The sequence below is a fragment of the Procambarus clarkii genome, chromosome 31 (assembly GCF_040958095.1).
Source record: "Procambarus clarkii isolate CNS0578487 chromosome 31, FALCON_Pclarkii_2.0, whole genome shotgun sequence".
Taxonomy (NCBI): Eukaryota; Metazoa; Arthropoda; class Malacostraca; order Decapoda; family Cambaridae; genus Procambarus; species Procambarus clarkii.
The window spans coordinates 22,140,607-22,154,970 of NC_091180.1; the positions used below are offsets into that span (position 1 = coordinate 22,140,607).

General features: G+C 41.3%; 1 protein-coding gene across 1 annotated transcript in view; it reads right to left on the reverse strand.

Annotated features, from left to right (window-relative positions):
* The window catches only part of ebo (ellipsoid body open), a 57,965-nt gene extending 43,900 nt beyond the window's left edge, over positions 1–14,065 (reverse strand). The window contains exons 1-5 of the mRNA XM_045743307.2: positions 13,928–14,065; positions 11,857–11,908; positions 10,821–11,024; positions 9,106–9,303; positions 498–657 (exon numbers count right to left, since the gene is read on the reverse strand). Coding sequence (XP_045599263.1) covers positions 498–657; positions 9,106–9,303; positions 10,821–11,024; positions 11,857–11,859 — 565 coding nt within the window. The 5' untranslated portion in view covers positions 11,860–11,908; positions 13,928–14,065. The remainder of the gene's footprint in view (positions 1–497; positions 658–9,105; positions 9,304–10,820; positions 11,025–11,856; positions 11,909–13,927) is intronic.
* Positions 14,066–14,364: the final 299 nt, after the last annotated feature.

Genomic DNA, 14,364 nt, shown 5'->3' on the forward strand with positions numbered 1-14,364 from the left:
TTGTTTGTTTTCCTTCTAGGGGGAAATATTATGCTCATTTTTGGACACCAATTGCATAGTGTAACCACACAAGGGTTTGTTTCGATTTGCCTATCTTTCTGTTTGCCCTACCAGGTTGATGGCAATTATGACATACTTTATATGTAAAGTGCTTTTAAGCCATTGCTCCCTGCCCCTCTCTGAGTGGGACAGGTTCTGGCTCGTGGTCCTGGGTGGGCAATGGACTCTGTGACATTAATAAAATAAGCCGTAATTTTATATTACGTTTAAACTGGGGTAACAATATGCAGTACCCTTATAGCTATAAGATAATGCCCAAGGGTGTCTACTTTCCCATCTAATTTTAAACACATTACAGTATATAAATTTTAATTGGCCACCATGATGAAATATACGTACTGTATTTATATACAGCCCCCGCATTGCTATTTCTGAATAACGTACTGAGAATGTAATAAAATCTTCAAGTATATTACAGCAGGTAGAACACTACTAACCAGAAAGAAGAGTAAGCATTGTTGGGACTTGCTGGGACAACAAGCGCCGCAGCTCTGTGCGCCGGGAATAAGACAGTTCCTCACGAGGACACGCTAACTCCTCACTAATTGTTTGAAGAAACACAATGCATAGCACCACTGTGTCACGACTTCTAGATAACTGCAATAATATGAAACTATTAGCTATTTTCTCATCATACCACAACTTTAAGTCAAAATTTGTATACTGTATATCATTAATTGAAATGGTAAATTATTTAATGAAATTCAAAGGCATTTTGCTTGCATCAATATCTCAATAAAACCAGGAGGCAATACCAAATTCATTACTTCAAAAAACCAGCATTGAATGTAATGAAATGCCATTTTCTGGGTAAGACCCAGAGTTTCCCTGGAGTCTCCCTGGATTGATGTGTATACAGTATATAGTATGACCGTAGCAACAGTCAATGAATGGAGTTCTAGCCTACTGGGGACCCAAGTCAGAACCTGGCCTCCCTCAAAGAGGCACGAGAAGCAATGACCAATAGATACCCCCATGTAGATGGAAGCAGTCTATGTCTGTCATCTACCAATCTACCAGGTTGGGCACCCAGAAAGGGAGGAACCCCAAAACAAACTACAGCTGGTTAGAAATTGCAAACCAAAAGCGCAACGAGCAAGCAGAACTCCCCAATCAGAAAACAAGCAAACAAGCATGACGTCACCACAGCTGCCGCACCGCTGTCAGCGCACCTTCCCCCTTTCTGGGAAGAGTGAGCCACAGACCTCCCACACCTGCAACCCAACCCCAATTCAGGAGCTGAATATCAAAAACTCAAAAAACCGTCGACCAAAAGGAGGAAGAGATGCCGGGGAGCCTCTGGGTCTCACCCAGAAAATGGAGTTTCATTACATTCAATGCTGGTTTTCTGTGGAAAGCCCCTTCGGCTCCCCGGAGCTACCTAACCAAAGATAAAGTAAAAGAGGACTTATCCGGGAGGCGGCCGCCACTTGCTCCTCAACTCGAAGTCGAGACTAATGACTGCAACATGCGACCCAATGTATATATGTATACATATACATATATATATACAGTATATATATATAATTATAGACCCCCTTAATTATAGACCGGTATCATTGACAAGTGTAATAGTCAAAATGTAGGAAAAAAATTAAAACTAAATGGGTAGAACACCTGGAGAGAAATGATATAATATCAGACAGACAGTATGGTTTTCGATCTGGAAGATCCTGTGTATCGAATTTACTTAGTTTCTATGATTGAGCAACAGAGATATTACAGGAAAGAGATGGTTGGGTTGACTGCATCTATCTGGACCAAAAAAAAAGGCTTTCGACAGAGTTCCACATAAGAGGTTGTTCTGGAAACTGGAAAATATTGGAGGGGTGACAGGTAAGCTTCTAACATGGATGAAAAATTTTCTAACTGATAGAAAAATGAGGGCAGTGATCAGAGGCAATGTATCGGACTGGAGAAATGTCACAAGTGGAGTACCACAGGGTTCAGTTCTTGCACCAGTGATGTTTATTGTCTACATAAATGATCTACCAGTTGGTATACAGAATTATATGAACATGTTTGCTGATGATGCTAAGATAATAGGAACGATAAAAAACTTAGTTGTGATGCCCTTCAAGATGACCACACCAAGCAAAATAAAAAAAAAAAAAACACCCCGTAAAAGCACAAGGAGGAACTCCAGGAGGAACAGTACCGGCCACTATGCGTATTATAAAACAGCTGCATAGTACCTTGTGCCCCAGCCACCGATGTTACTACTTCCTACCCAAGACCAAACAGTGGTAGGAAAAAACCCCAGCAGACCATAAGGGCGAGCTGTGGAGGCAGTTCCCAAACAGTTTGTGGAAGGTAACTCAAACTGCAAGGGCAGTACTTACAGGGCAACCCTAGGTGCATGCAGCCTCAGTAATTCTTGAAGTACACCTGGTTCGCACACCACCATACAGCAGAGGACCACCATAAGGCACAACACTGCTCAAAGGCTGGAGTCCGAGTCAATCGACCACCGCTCAACACAACAGCCTCAGAACTGGGGTTGGGTGGCAGGCGCAAGAGATCTGGGGTTCCCCCTTCCCCCTTCTGGGGAGGGGGGAGTAGCACAGACAGCGGCACAGCGGCACGGCGGCTGTGGTGACATCATGCTTGTTTGCTTGTTTTCTGATTGGGAGTTCTACCTGTTCGTTCGGCTTTCAGTTTGCAATTTCTAATCATCTGTAGTTTGTTTTGGGATTCCTATCTTTCTGGGTACCTGACCTGGTAGATGGCAGACATAGATTGCTTCCAACTACATGAGGGTGTCTATAGGCCATTGCTCCTCATGCCTCTCTGAGGGGGGTAAGGTCTTGGCTCGTGGTCCCTGGTAGGCTACAACTCCATCGATTATAGCTCGGTATAGCTCTGGGAAGCCGAAGGGGCTCTCCACAAAAAATTATGTAGAGCAATTGGTATGCAAAATAATAAGAAATTACAACACACAGTAGCCAGAAATCTTGAAAATAAATTTCTAAGACCATATGTAAGCCCATAGAATGATGCATAGTTTTAACTATTGTATCATAGATTTGTTAAAATTTTGTAATGCAACAGGCATAGTCAATAGTATTATATATTAAATAAATCAAAGGCAACAGGGATTTTTAACAATGCAATTAAGCAAACCAAGCAGGATAATTTTACTGAAAATGTGTTATATGGTAGAAGTGCTGTATTTTAGGCAAGAAATATAAAACCAAATATATTCAAGAAAAGGAATAAGGTTATACTGAAAGTCAACTAATAGATATTCTCAGTGAGGATATGCAATAGGTAATCACATGCCAAAAACAGAAATTTTACACAAAGTATCAAACTCACCTAAGCTAAGGAGCATAAACATGTGTATTAGAATATCTAACTAAAGTTTTCCTTACATATATTAAGAGAGATCAATACGAAAAATATTGCCCTCCAATATAGCCATATTAGTCGTGTCAGAGAAACAGATGAAACAATTTTCGTCCTACCGACTTCCAAGTTACTAGAGCACAAAAATATTATGCACTTAACACTTTCCCGCTCTTGGCGCATGCACCCCCAACCCACCCCTAGTTGCGCCCGGTAGTTCCCACGAGCTGTCCGTGCAGCAGCCACCTATACTAACACATGTACTCTTTCCCATGTTCTGACCTCAATTTCCGAGTCATGTCGTTCATTGTGGTATCAAATTGTTCACACTTTAAAGGTGTGCCTTTTAAAAATAGTCCCATAATAATCGATCAAGAAATGGAATTTTAACAAATATTTACATTTTTGGACGCTCATCGCAACAAGTATTTACAATATTCCTGTGTTCTGATATTAATTTCGTTAATTTCGTTCTGACAATATTAATTAACTAATAATGACATTCATTCATTTTGGTATCAAATTGTTCGCAATCTAAAGGCGCGTATTTGAAAACTAGTCCCATAATAATCGAACAATAAATAGAATTTTAACAAATATTTTAATTTTTGATGCTCATCGCCACAAAAGTATTCATAATCTTTTCAGTGTTCTGACCTCAATTGTCGCGCTATGTCGCTCATTATGGAATCAAATTGTGAGCAATTTAAAGTGATTGGCTTACATCCATGAGAAAAAAATTGGATGAACTATGCGTGATCACCAGACAAAAGTGTTAAAAAGACATTTACATCGACAAAGATTTTGAGCAACTGTTTTAGCAGCACACTGTCTTTATTTACTAAGAGATGACATATAAATATCATCATATTGATGAAATTTAACATAGCATACTGTTAGTCAAAAGAACAGCGTTGAATGTAATAAAATGCCATTTTCTGGGTGAGCCCCAGAGGCTCCCTGAATCTATCAGACTAATATACCTGCTTGGTGGGGTTCTGGGAGTTCTACTCCCTAAGCCCAGCCTTGAATTGTGAAAGCTTGGTTCACTAGGCTGTTGCTTGGAACGGCCCGCAGGCCCACATATCCACCACAACCTGGTTGGTCTGGCACTCCTTGGAGAAAATGATCTAGTTTTCTCTTAAAGATGTCCACGGTTGTTCTAGCAATATTTCTTATACTCGCAGGGAGAATGTTGAACAACCATGGACCTCTGATGTTTATACAGTGTTCTCAGATTGTGCCTATAGCACCCCTGCTCTTCACTGGTTCTATCCTGCATTTTCTTCCATATCATTTACTCCAGTATGTTGTTATTTTACTGTGTAGATGTGGGACCTGGCCCTCCAGTATTTTCCATGTGTATATTATTTGATATCTCTTTTGTCTCCTTTCTAGTGAGTACATTTGGAGAGCTTTGAGATGATCCCAATAATAACCAAATATGTGATACATTAGACCAGGGCATTATGGAGTTCAGTCTACTGGGGACCACAAGCCAGAACCTGGCCCCCCTCAGAGAGGTGCAGGGAACAATGGCCCTGGAAACCCCCCCTGTAGTTAGGGGTTTACGGTATCACCGCGAAACCTAACTAGTCCCTAAACCCCAGATCAATAGCAATGTACCAATACCCATCCCTGAGGTCCAGGGACATCATCCAAGCACATGGCTCTAAAAGAAGCTAGACCCAAGATAGAGTGGTCATCCAAAAGGAGGGGCAAGAAATCCAGGGGGTTCAGACGGGACAAGTCCAGAATGATCCTCAGATCTGCATAGTCCCATTTCGGCACTGGAAACGGGCGGGAAACCCATCTGAGGGACGGGGTCGTGTCAATCACACTCCAGTGCACCCACTCCGAGAGTGTGCACTTTCCCTGCGCTTCCTGACAAAGTGCAGGGGAAAGAAGCCTGCCCCACCAGCCCCAAGCCCCCAAAGAGGGAGGAGCTGCTTAATGCCAACACAGGCTGAATGGAACGATCGAAAACGCCCACAAATCGTGGGACTAAGCACGAGAAAACATAGCGAGCCTCCCCCCCATCGCCCCGCCAATGGGGCAAACCACAAAAGTGCCAACACCCCTTATGAGAAGCCGGGCAACAAACAGAGCGATCATCGCGCCGACCACACAACACCGGCTCCGAAGACAACGTCGGTTCAGAAGCTGGCCCCAATGGCCCACTTCGACTAGTAGAACCCCGAGCCCTGGTACGACTCTTCCGAGAAGACCAAGAATGGCCGCCCCGGAAAACCAATAAGTCCGACAACTAGACGAAGCCACCTGCAGAAACTACGTGACAGCAGACTCCGCAAATAGCAATAGACAAAATGGTGACAAAAACCTCAGAGCTAGGGCCCATGCAAATTCCAAAGAGAGAGCGAGCACAGCCTGACGGCATGCGAAGCGAGAAGCCAAGAACAGAGACACTGCCTCCTTCAGAATAGGGGCAAACAGCTTCAACAGCGTGGCCGACGCCCAAGCCACCGAGGACAGCACCCAAGATGAAGGCCCGGCACTCAACGCCCCCACATCCTTCTCAAGCCAGGCTGAAGATAGCTCGAGAAGGAAAAAGAAGCAAAAGACCGAAGCCAAATGCTCACGGGCGAGCAAATCCTCAGCAACCAAGGACGCCGAAAGGGTAGGAACTTGCACATGCAGCTGCACAAGGCCAACATCTTGAGAAAGCAGTAGGGGCGAACAAGCATGCATTAAGACGCTCAAACTTCCCCCCCCCCCTCCCCCCTCAGGTAAGAATGGTATAAGTTTCTCTACACTCAAGCATGCAGGAAACACATGCTTGAGGCGTGAGACAGAAATAGTCTAGGGTGTGGGACAGATAAGGTGGTTGGGGTTCGCCAGAATTCAAGAGGGAATAGCATGTCAGGGGTCACATTGTGACCACCATCACGATTTTTTGCACTGCCCACCAGCTACACCTAGCTAAATATTTTGAAAACAAAATTTTCAAAACCATATTTTTTTTATAGTACAGTAATATACTCCATTATTCACTATTCACTGCTGCAGGCTTAGAAAGCTTCTGAAAATGGTCAGTGAAATTATTCTGTAATAATGTTCAGGCAAATTTTTTTACTGGGAGACAAATGGGAAAATGTGGATGTTTGAAGGTTCCTGGAATGCATCACTATTCATCCCATATTACTGTAAGTTAATTTTGCTCTTCAAAAGCTTTCCTAGAAACACATTTCTAATACTGATTGAGGGCCACTTAATCATAACATGTTTACCCTACCTTTTCCTTGTACAGTATGTCTTAACAGAGGGTGGTCCTCATTCTTTCCTCACTTTGCTACCTGGAGCAAACAAGTTCAATTTTCTTTATCTTTACTACAGCCAAACTAATATGTACAATTCTTTTATAAATGATGCAGGTACTCCTTCAAAAGAGACTGTAGTTCTTGAAAGTACAGAACTTGAAATCTCTGAGAAAGATTCTAAACATTAAATCAAAAGCTATCAATTGATAAGTTCACTTGCTAAATGGAGTAGTTACATTACTCTCATCAAAGATGCAGAGAGCCTCTCCTAGGAGAGACTTCTTGTAAGAAGAGCTTGAAGTCATATACCTTCCCCGAGTTTCAACGTTTATGATCAAAACCATCTGAAGTGCATGGAATAGGAGTAGCAGTACACTTAGGAACAGCATCTTGCAACACAATGCAAACACATACTATAATTACTTAGAAACAAAGTGGATTTCACAGAACTTATGAAATCAGTACATCTCTTGAAAATGCACATTTGTTACTTTTAATTTAAGATTAAAACACAATTATAGAACCTTGGACTGCAATATGGTTCTGTTAGTGAAGTTATATAGGTTTTTTACCAGCTTTTCGGCCTTTTAGTAGGCCATATCATGCTGAAGTTCAATGAGCGGTTGTGGGTTCTGTTAGTGAATATACAAGAGTAAGTTGAGCTGCAAGAGTTAGGGATGGATGTTCTTAACAGTAAATTAGCTCATGTATAAAATCTGGTGGTATACAATTTCAACCATGAAATAAGTTGCCCCAGAGTAGCTACCTGATAGCCAAGACGAGTGAGAACGTAGGTTTGTGTGCCACGAATAGCAACTTTGATGAATCCAAGTCATACAAACACACCTGGACTGTAAGAGGGCCGCAAGGCTGAAGAAAAACCCTGGAACATAGTCCAGGTAAATTTCATGGTTTATGCATGTATGCATAAACCATAAAATAATGAATGAATAATATACTATACAAAAATCTGAAAACGAGTACTGCATATAAAAGTTCACAATATAACAGCCCTACATTATATACTTATTTTGTCTAGTCCTGGGTAATTGAGAAATTGTTGCAAAGCACATTTTTTCAATATGAAAAAAAAGCATAACCCATCACAAAAATATATATTTAATATCGTGTTTAAAAAAAAAAAAAAAAAAATAGTACAGTACAAACAAATCTTCTTATCAGAATATTAAAAAAAAACAGCATTGAATGTCATGAAACGCCATTTTCTGGGTGAGACCCGAAGGCTCCCCAGAGCTATCCAGGCTGATATGCTAATATTAGACTTTGGCATCAGTCAGTGTGAATGGAGTTCTTAAGCCTACAAGGGACCACGAGCCAGAACCTGGCCCCCCTCAAAAAGGCACGAGGAGCAATTGCCTATAGAGGCCCTCATGTGGTTTGAAGCTTTCTGTGTCTGCCATTGACTGCGTCAGGCACCCAGAAAGGTTAGCATCCCAAAACAAACCCCCCCTACTCTGGTTAAGATATTGCTAGTGTGAGCCGAACTAGTGGAAATAACTTCCCAAACAAAAACGAGCATGACGTAAGCATATTGCCGCTCCGCCGTCTGCACAGCTCCCCCTTTCCCAGGAGGGAAAAGGGGGGAGCTGCGCAGGAGAGGAGCTCTGCCAGTTCTGCACGATACGAGGCGATAGAATTCAGCATAAGATGATGGTTCTAAAACAACCGGTTCTAAGAGGCCGGCACAGCCATAGAAGCCGGAAGAAAGGGGGGCCCACTGGTCAGACCCAGACGCTTCGGCAGGGAGGCAAGACTCGAATGCCTCCGTTGCCGGCCCGGAAGGGGCATCATTCAAGACCGTCCAAGTCTCAATACTATCTAAACCCTGCCCTGACCCCAAAACCCTCAGATGTTTTGGAGCCGGAAGCAGGGGAAGGGGGGGAAGGACCAGATCGAACCACAGCAGGGCAAGGATGAGGGGGGTGCAGACTAAACCAAGATCAAAGTGACCAACACCCCCAAGTCCGGGTGGAAGCTGTAGCCGGCACGAGGGGTCTGGGGCTCTCCCCTTTCCCCTCCCGGATAGGGGGGAGCTGCACAGATGGTGGCACGGTGATATGGTGACGTCATACTCGTTTTTGTTTGTGGAGTTATGTCCACTAGTTTGGTTCTCGGTAGCAATTTCTTAACCAGAATACGGGTTTGTTTCGGGATGCTTACCTTTCTGGGTGCCTGACCCGATAGATGGCAGACAGAATGCTTCCAACCACATGGTTTTTTTTTATAAACCATTGCTCCTCGTGGGTCTCTGAGGGGGGCCAGGTTTTGGCTCATGGTCTCCGGAAGGCCTAAGAACTCCATTCACATTGACTGATGCCAAAGTCTAATATTAGCATATCAGCCTGGATAGCTCCGGGAAGTTGATGGGGCTCCTTCCAGAAATGCTTATAATACTTACAGACAAGACATTAGTGAAAAAATCTGGGTAGAAATGTGGCCAAGAAAGACGAGCAATATCCACGACGAGCTTGACCAACTTGTTTCGTATGTAATAAGGGGCTACTTTATGATTTTCAAGAACAAATCGATACAAGGTGGAGCGTATCTCTGTTCTTTCGTCTGGCATGAGTCCTACCCACTGCTTGTTGATTATGTTCTGGGAAATTAAAACATGTCTGTAATAACAGTACGTACAGTAATATGAAAATATCAGCTTAAAACTAAAATATTATTAAACTTTAATAAATCTTGTCACATAATTCCCCAGCATAGCCAAGGAAACTGCCTCTTCCATCTTACCTTCATTATTCACCATGATACATACCTCATGTAATGTCAGGTATTGAGCTCAACCACCTAGCAGAGACCCAGGGCAAGTGTATGGCTCGAGACTCGCCGGCTTCTTGTTACATCTATACGGTTCGCTGCTGGTTCCTAGCTCCAAGTATCAGTGACACAAGATGTGACATCACCATCAGGGTATAAATACTCATGACCTTGGTCAAGTAGTCAGTCTCTATCAGGTGCTCAGGGAATCAACATTATGGCCTCAATGCGATGCTTGCCTCCAGCTGCATCATGTACAGGTTGTAGTGTTTATGTGTAAATACTTTCAGTGTCACCCTTATTTTTATGTTAACACAAGTTTGTACATGTATTTGTGTTTTTACTATTGCTTTTGTGTGTTAGCCAAGTGTGTCAAGTCAGAGGAACAAATCCACAAGGGCCGTGACAAGGGTTCGAACCTACTGTACATCCGAGAGGATCCTAGACGCTGCCTTAATGAGGATTAGAGCCACAGGCCTCATGGCCTCCACACCTGGAGTGGACCCAAGCGACACCACATCCTCACAGAGATGCTCAGCAAGCACCTCAACAAGGACCCAGGCACGAAAGATTGCAGCCATGTGCAAATGTGCCATGTGGTCATCCCAATAGGAGCTCCAAAAAGCATAGGTAACTGAATATTGAGGCACCACTAGTCCACATCCTCAAGAAGTGCCAGAGCAAACAGAAAGGACTGAAGCAGGACAAATTGAGAAACTCAGAAACACCTGCAAGACAGAGCTCACCTTCTGCCAGTCTTTTTGGCAGAGTTCATCCTTAATGTGTGGTGTTTATGACACCCTCAGCTCCCCCATCCCTGTGAGGGAAGGGCAGGATTCTGGTCCCTACTCCCAGTAAGCCATGCGAAAGTCCAAGAGGTCTGTTGAGATTATACTAGCCCTGGGATGCCAGTGCATAAGCTCTGGGATGCCAGTGTGGAGATCACAGTTAATAAGAATGTTGTTATGCTAAAATAAAATTTATTAGCTACGTATTAGAAAATATTAACAGCAACATAAAGATCAATTAAATACTTCAATTCACCCCACAGTATACTACATATACACACCAAAGGTTATGTAATTAATAATAACATTTTAAGTACAGTGCTAACAGAGGAGAATGTGAAATTTTTTAGGATAGAATATTAAATCATTTTAATTATTAACATGGAAATGAGAACAATTAAAATATAATGGTAACAATTTTAATGGCATTAACTACAAAATTGGCATCCTTTGCCAATTTAGCATAAAATTATTGTGATTAAAATATTATAACAAAAATCCTTCTAAAATCTCATAAATGAATCTTAACAATAAAACCGAAGTAATTACTTTACTGTACCTCTAAGGTTGTGAGGCAATACATAGACACATAAGAGTTGTGAGTATGGGCCACGTAATAAAGACATTGTTTCCAAGCACCACGCTGCTGTCCAAAGTTTCCTAAAATTGTCTCAATGTCTCTCTTCCTGGAGTTCGTGGTTGACGAGCCAAAAAATTCATTCATTAATGCTTCTAAAGCGCGTAGAGATTCTTGGTCTGTGGCCTGCAAGGAAACAATAATACTGGATACTGTATTATACAAAATTAAAATACTGAACTATAAATGCAAGGACAGGTTAAATGTTTGTTAAGTAAAAATTAATAAACTAAAAAGTACTAAATTCAACAAACTTTTGAAATTACAGCACTGTAAAGTAAACTGGTACTGTATACTCTCTCTCTCTCCATCCCTCTCTCTCTCTCTCTGCATATTTTGATACCAAAATTACATCGTAAAAGACACCAGACACTAACTAGAGAAGAAACCTTCCACTGTACGCAGTTTGTAAGTCATAATAAAGTGGCTGAAATTTAAGACATCCAACTCACACCTCTGAAAAAAAGAAGTGACATTGTTTTGGGCCATTCTAGATCATTATCAAGTCATGCAGAGAAAACGTGATAGAAAAAATCTATATATAACTATAAAATGAAGTGAAAGGGAAGAAGTAAACTATAGCAGGTAATAGCAATAAAACTGCAAGAAGCCTACTGGCAGAGAGAAAGAGGTAAAAATATAGATAGAAGAAAACAACAAAAAAGAAAGCAGAGAGCCTAGAGAGGTTAAAGCTAAGTCAGATCATGTTTGTTAATTTTAGAGCATTTAACTAAATACTTTGTACATAACTTGATAAAGGTCCATGACGGACTTGAAACATCATTACGTGCCATATTTTCAAATGTGTGGGTTGGGTATCTTCCATTGTATATCATCTTTGGGCTAGGGAATTCACTGCACCATTCAGAATTTTATGAACCACAGTACATATATATATACATTATTTGTGAAGTACAATTACACTATGAAACCTACCAACACTCCATCTTGTACTCACCATTATTATACTGAAGTAAACCAGCTTCTCCAGAAGTGTATTCAGCTAGCTCCTACAAAAAAATGTACGAAGTTCATTAAACCCAATGACTAATTACTTATACAGTACAAATTTTTTACACATTACCTTTTTCAATAATTGACCTATACTGTACTTACTTGCCAGACCTATAAAATGTGACTTCCACAAAAAGACAAGCTTCTTTTTTATATAGTTCCCTTTGCAAGAGAAAGAAACCTGCCTGGCTAATCAAGGTCCTCAGAGCCAATGACTGAAAATCACTAGATTGCGACCAACACCAATTGCCTAACTCTCAGATACCTACCAATTTACTGCTGGATGAACAGTTATCATGGGTAAGGAAACATGTTCAAACAAGAATTTAACTTCGGTCCAATGAGTTATGAGCTGACTGCAAAGCTGAATTTTAAATTACCATCTTGACATTTATGGTTTCAGTGGGTAGGCAATTTTATGGGTTTATTACCAGGTGGTTAAAAACAAAACAAAAATCTGTTTTATGTCATATAGTGTGCCTTGCTGAGTTGAAGCTATTGCCTTTTGCCTGTGATACATTGAAACTTTCAAAGATGTTTTCTGGATAAATATCTTCCAATTTGATCAGTATTTTAAAGGTCTCAATGAGATCAGTATACACTGTACTGTAAATTACATATATAATTTGTATGTAAATTCCTGTCAGGGATATGAACCCTGTGCATATACACAATAATTAATTTGTTTTGTCAGGGACAGACAGCCTGTGTGTGTGTCTCGACAAAGTCAGGAAGCTGGTGGCTTGAGAATATTACAAACTGCATCATCAAATCTACAGATGCCACTAAGATGTATAATATATTGGGAAATGAAAATGATATTGAAGCCTTACAGAGAGATCTACATGAACTCCACAAATGATCAGAAGGCAGGCAAATTGTTTTTATATCGAGAACGTGGATTCTGATTCTGAACGCAAGATTCTGAACGTGGGGCATAACCCACATCACAACAACAAAATTAATAACATTACCTTGCAGCAGATTGATGAAGAAAAGGACCTCTTAGTCAAAATATACATTCACTGAAAGTTGCACAATAGGAAGGAGCAGCAGTAAAAAAAAAGCTAACCAAACCCTAGGGATAATCAAGCATACCTTTGACTTTAAGGAAAAGAAGGTAGTGATTTAACTGCATAAATCTCTGGTGCACCCTCACTTGGATTACTGTAGCCAAGCATGGAGACCATCTTCAGAAGGACATCGCTGCTCTTGAGAAAGTGCAACAAAAGCTAATTCCAGAACTAAGTCAACCAGGAATGGTTGAGGGCCACAGAGCTAACAATATTGAAAACCAGGCATGACCTCATGATAACTTAAAGTACTGAACAATTTGGAGGATGTTGATCCAGACAATTTCTTCAAAAGGTCAGATGTAACACAAACATCTGTGTTACATGCCACTCGGGTAAAAAACTCATACCGTAACTCACCCAATTGTAATACTGTTATTTGTAATACACCCCAATATTACTACTCACAAGGCTCCAGTGCCCACCACCTATTCCCCCCCACCCCCCCTTTAGCAGAGCCCAACTGAAAGGCATTTTACTGTTTATGGTGATATAACAAACTAATTAAAACCTATTTCAGTATCTAAATCTAGTAGGCTGACAACTGCACTATATAATGGCCTACTATTCATTTGTACAAGTGACATGCAATTATTGCATCTTAATACACATAAAAGTGTGTATTACTTGTATATGATAACTGAATGACAACAGTTGTCATGGCATCAATTTGTCTATGCCTGAGGGTAGAGTTGGAGTTAGTGCCCTGGGCACCTCCCGTCTACAACTCTCCTCCCAAACACACACCTGCTGCACACCTGCTGTTGATATACATATTCACCATTTGAATTGTTTACATTGAAATAAAAAAAATGGGTAATCCTATTGGGGCTGGGTTACAATCCTAAATCGTGCAAATGGCCAGTGTGTGTGGTACTGGTGCTTCACGGCCACAATAACGAAACATTGGTCAAGACCAAGAGAGAGAGGGAGAGGTAATACCTGCTAGACTGGGGCAGGGAAAGGCATTTTATGGAACAAATGTGGCCAGAGTTTGTATGGTCGTGGTGGCTGTGCTCCGCGTCTCTGCTGTTTGACAGACGACGGCACCTCTCTTCTGTCTCTCTATCTCTCTCTATCTCTCTCTCTCTTCTACAGTGGTGATATTTTACCCTCACCTCATAAATTACGGGTTAACTCTACCCTCTAAGACAAATAGGAATCAAAAATTATCGATAACTTTCATTACTGTGATAAATCAGTGCTAGAGATATCTGGGTTTTTTTTATTAACAGAAAACTGCCCAAGTTGCCGGTACATTTACAATTTTAGGGAAGTAATTATTTATATATATATATTTAGTATAATTTATAGTGTTACTAGAGGTAGGGTGCGTGTGGGAAAGAAAGTGGAGATATTGGGGCAGTAATGAACGCACA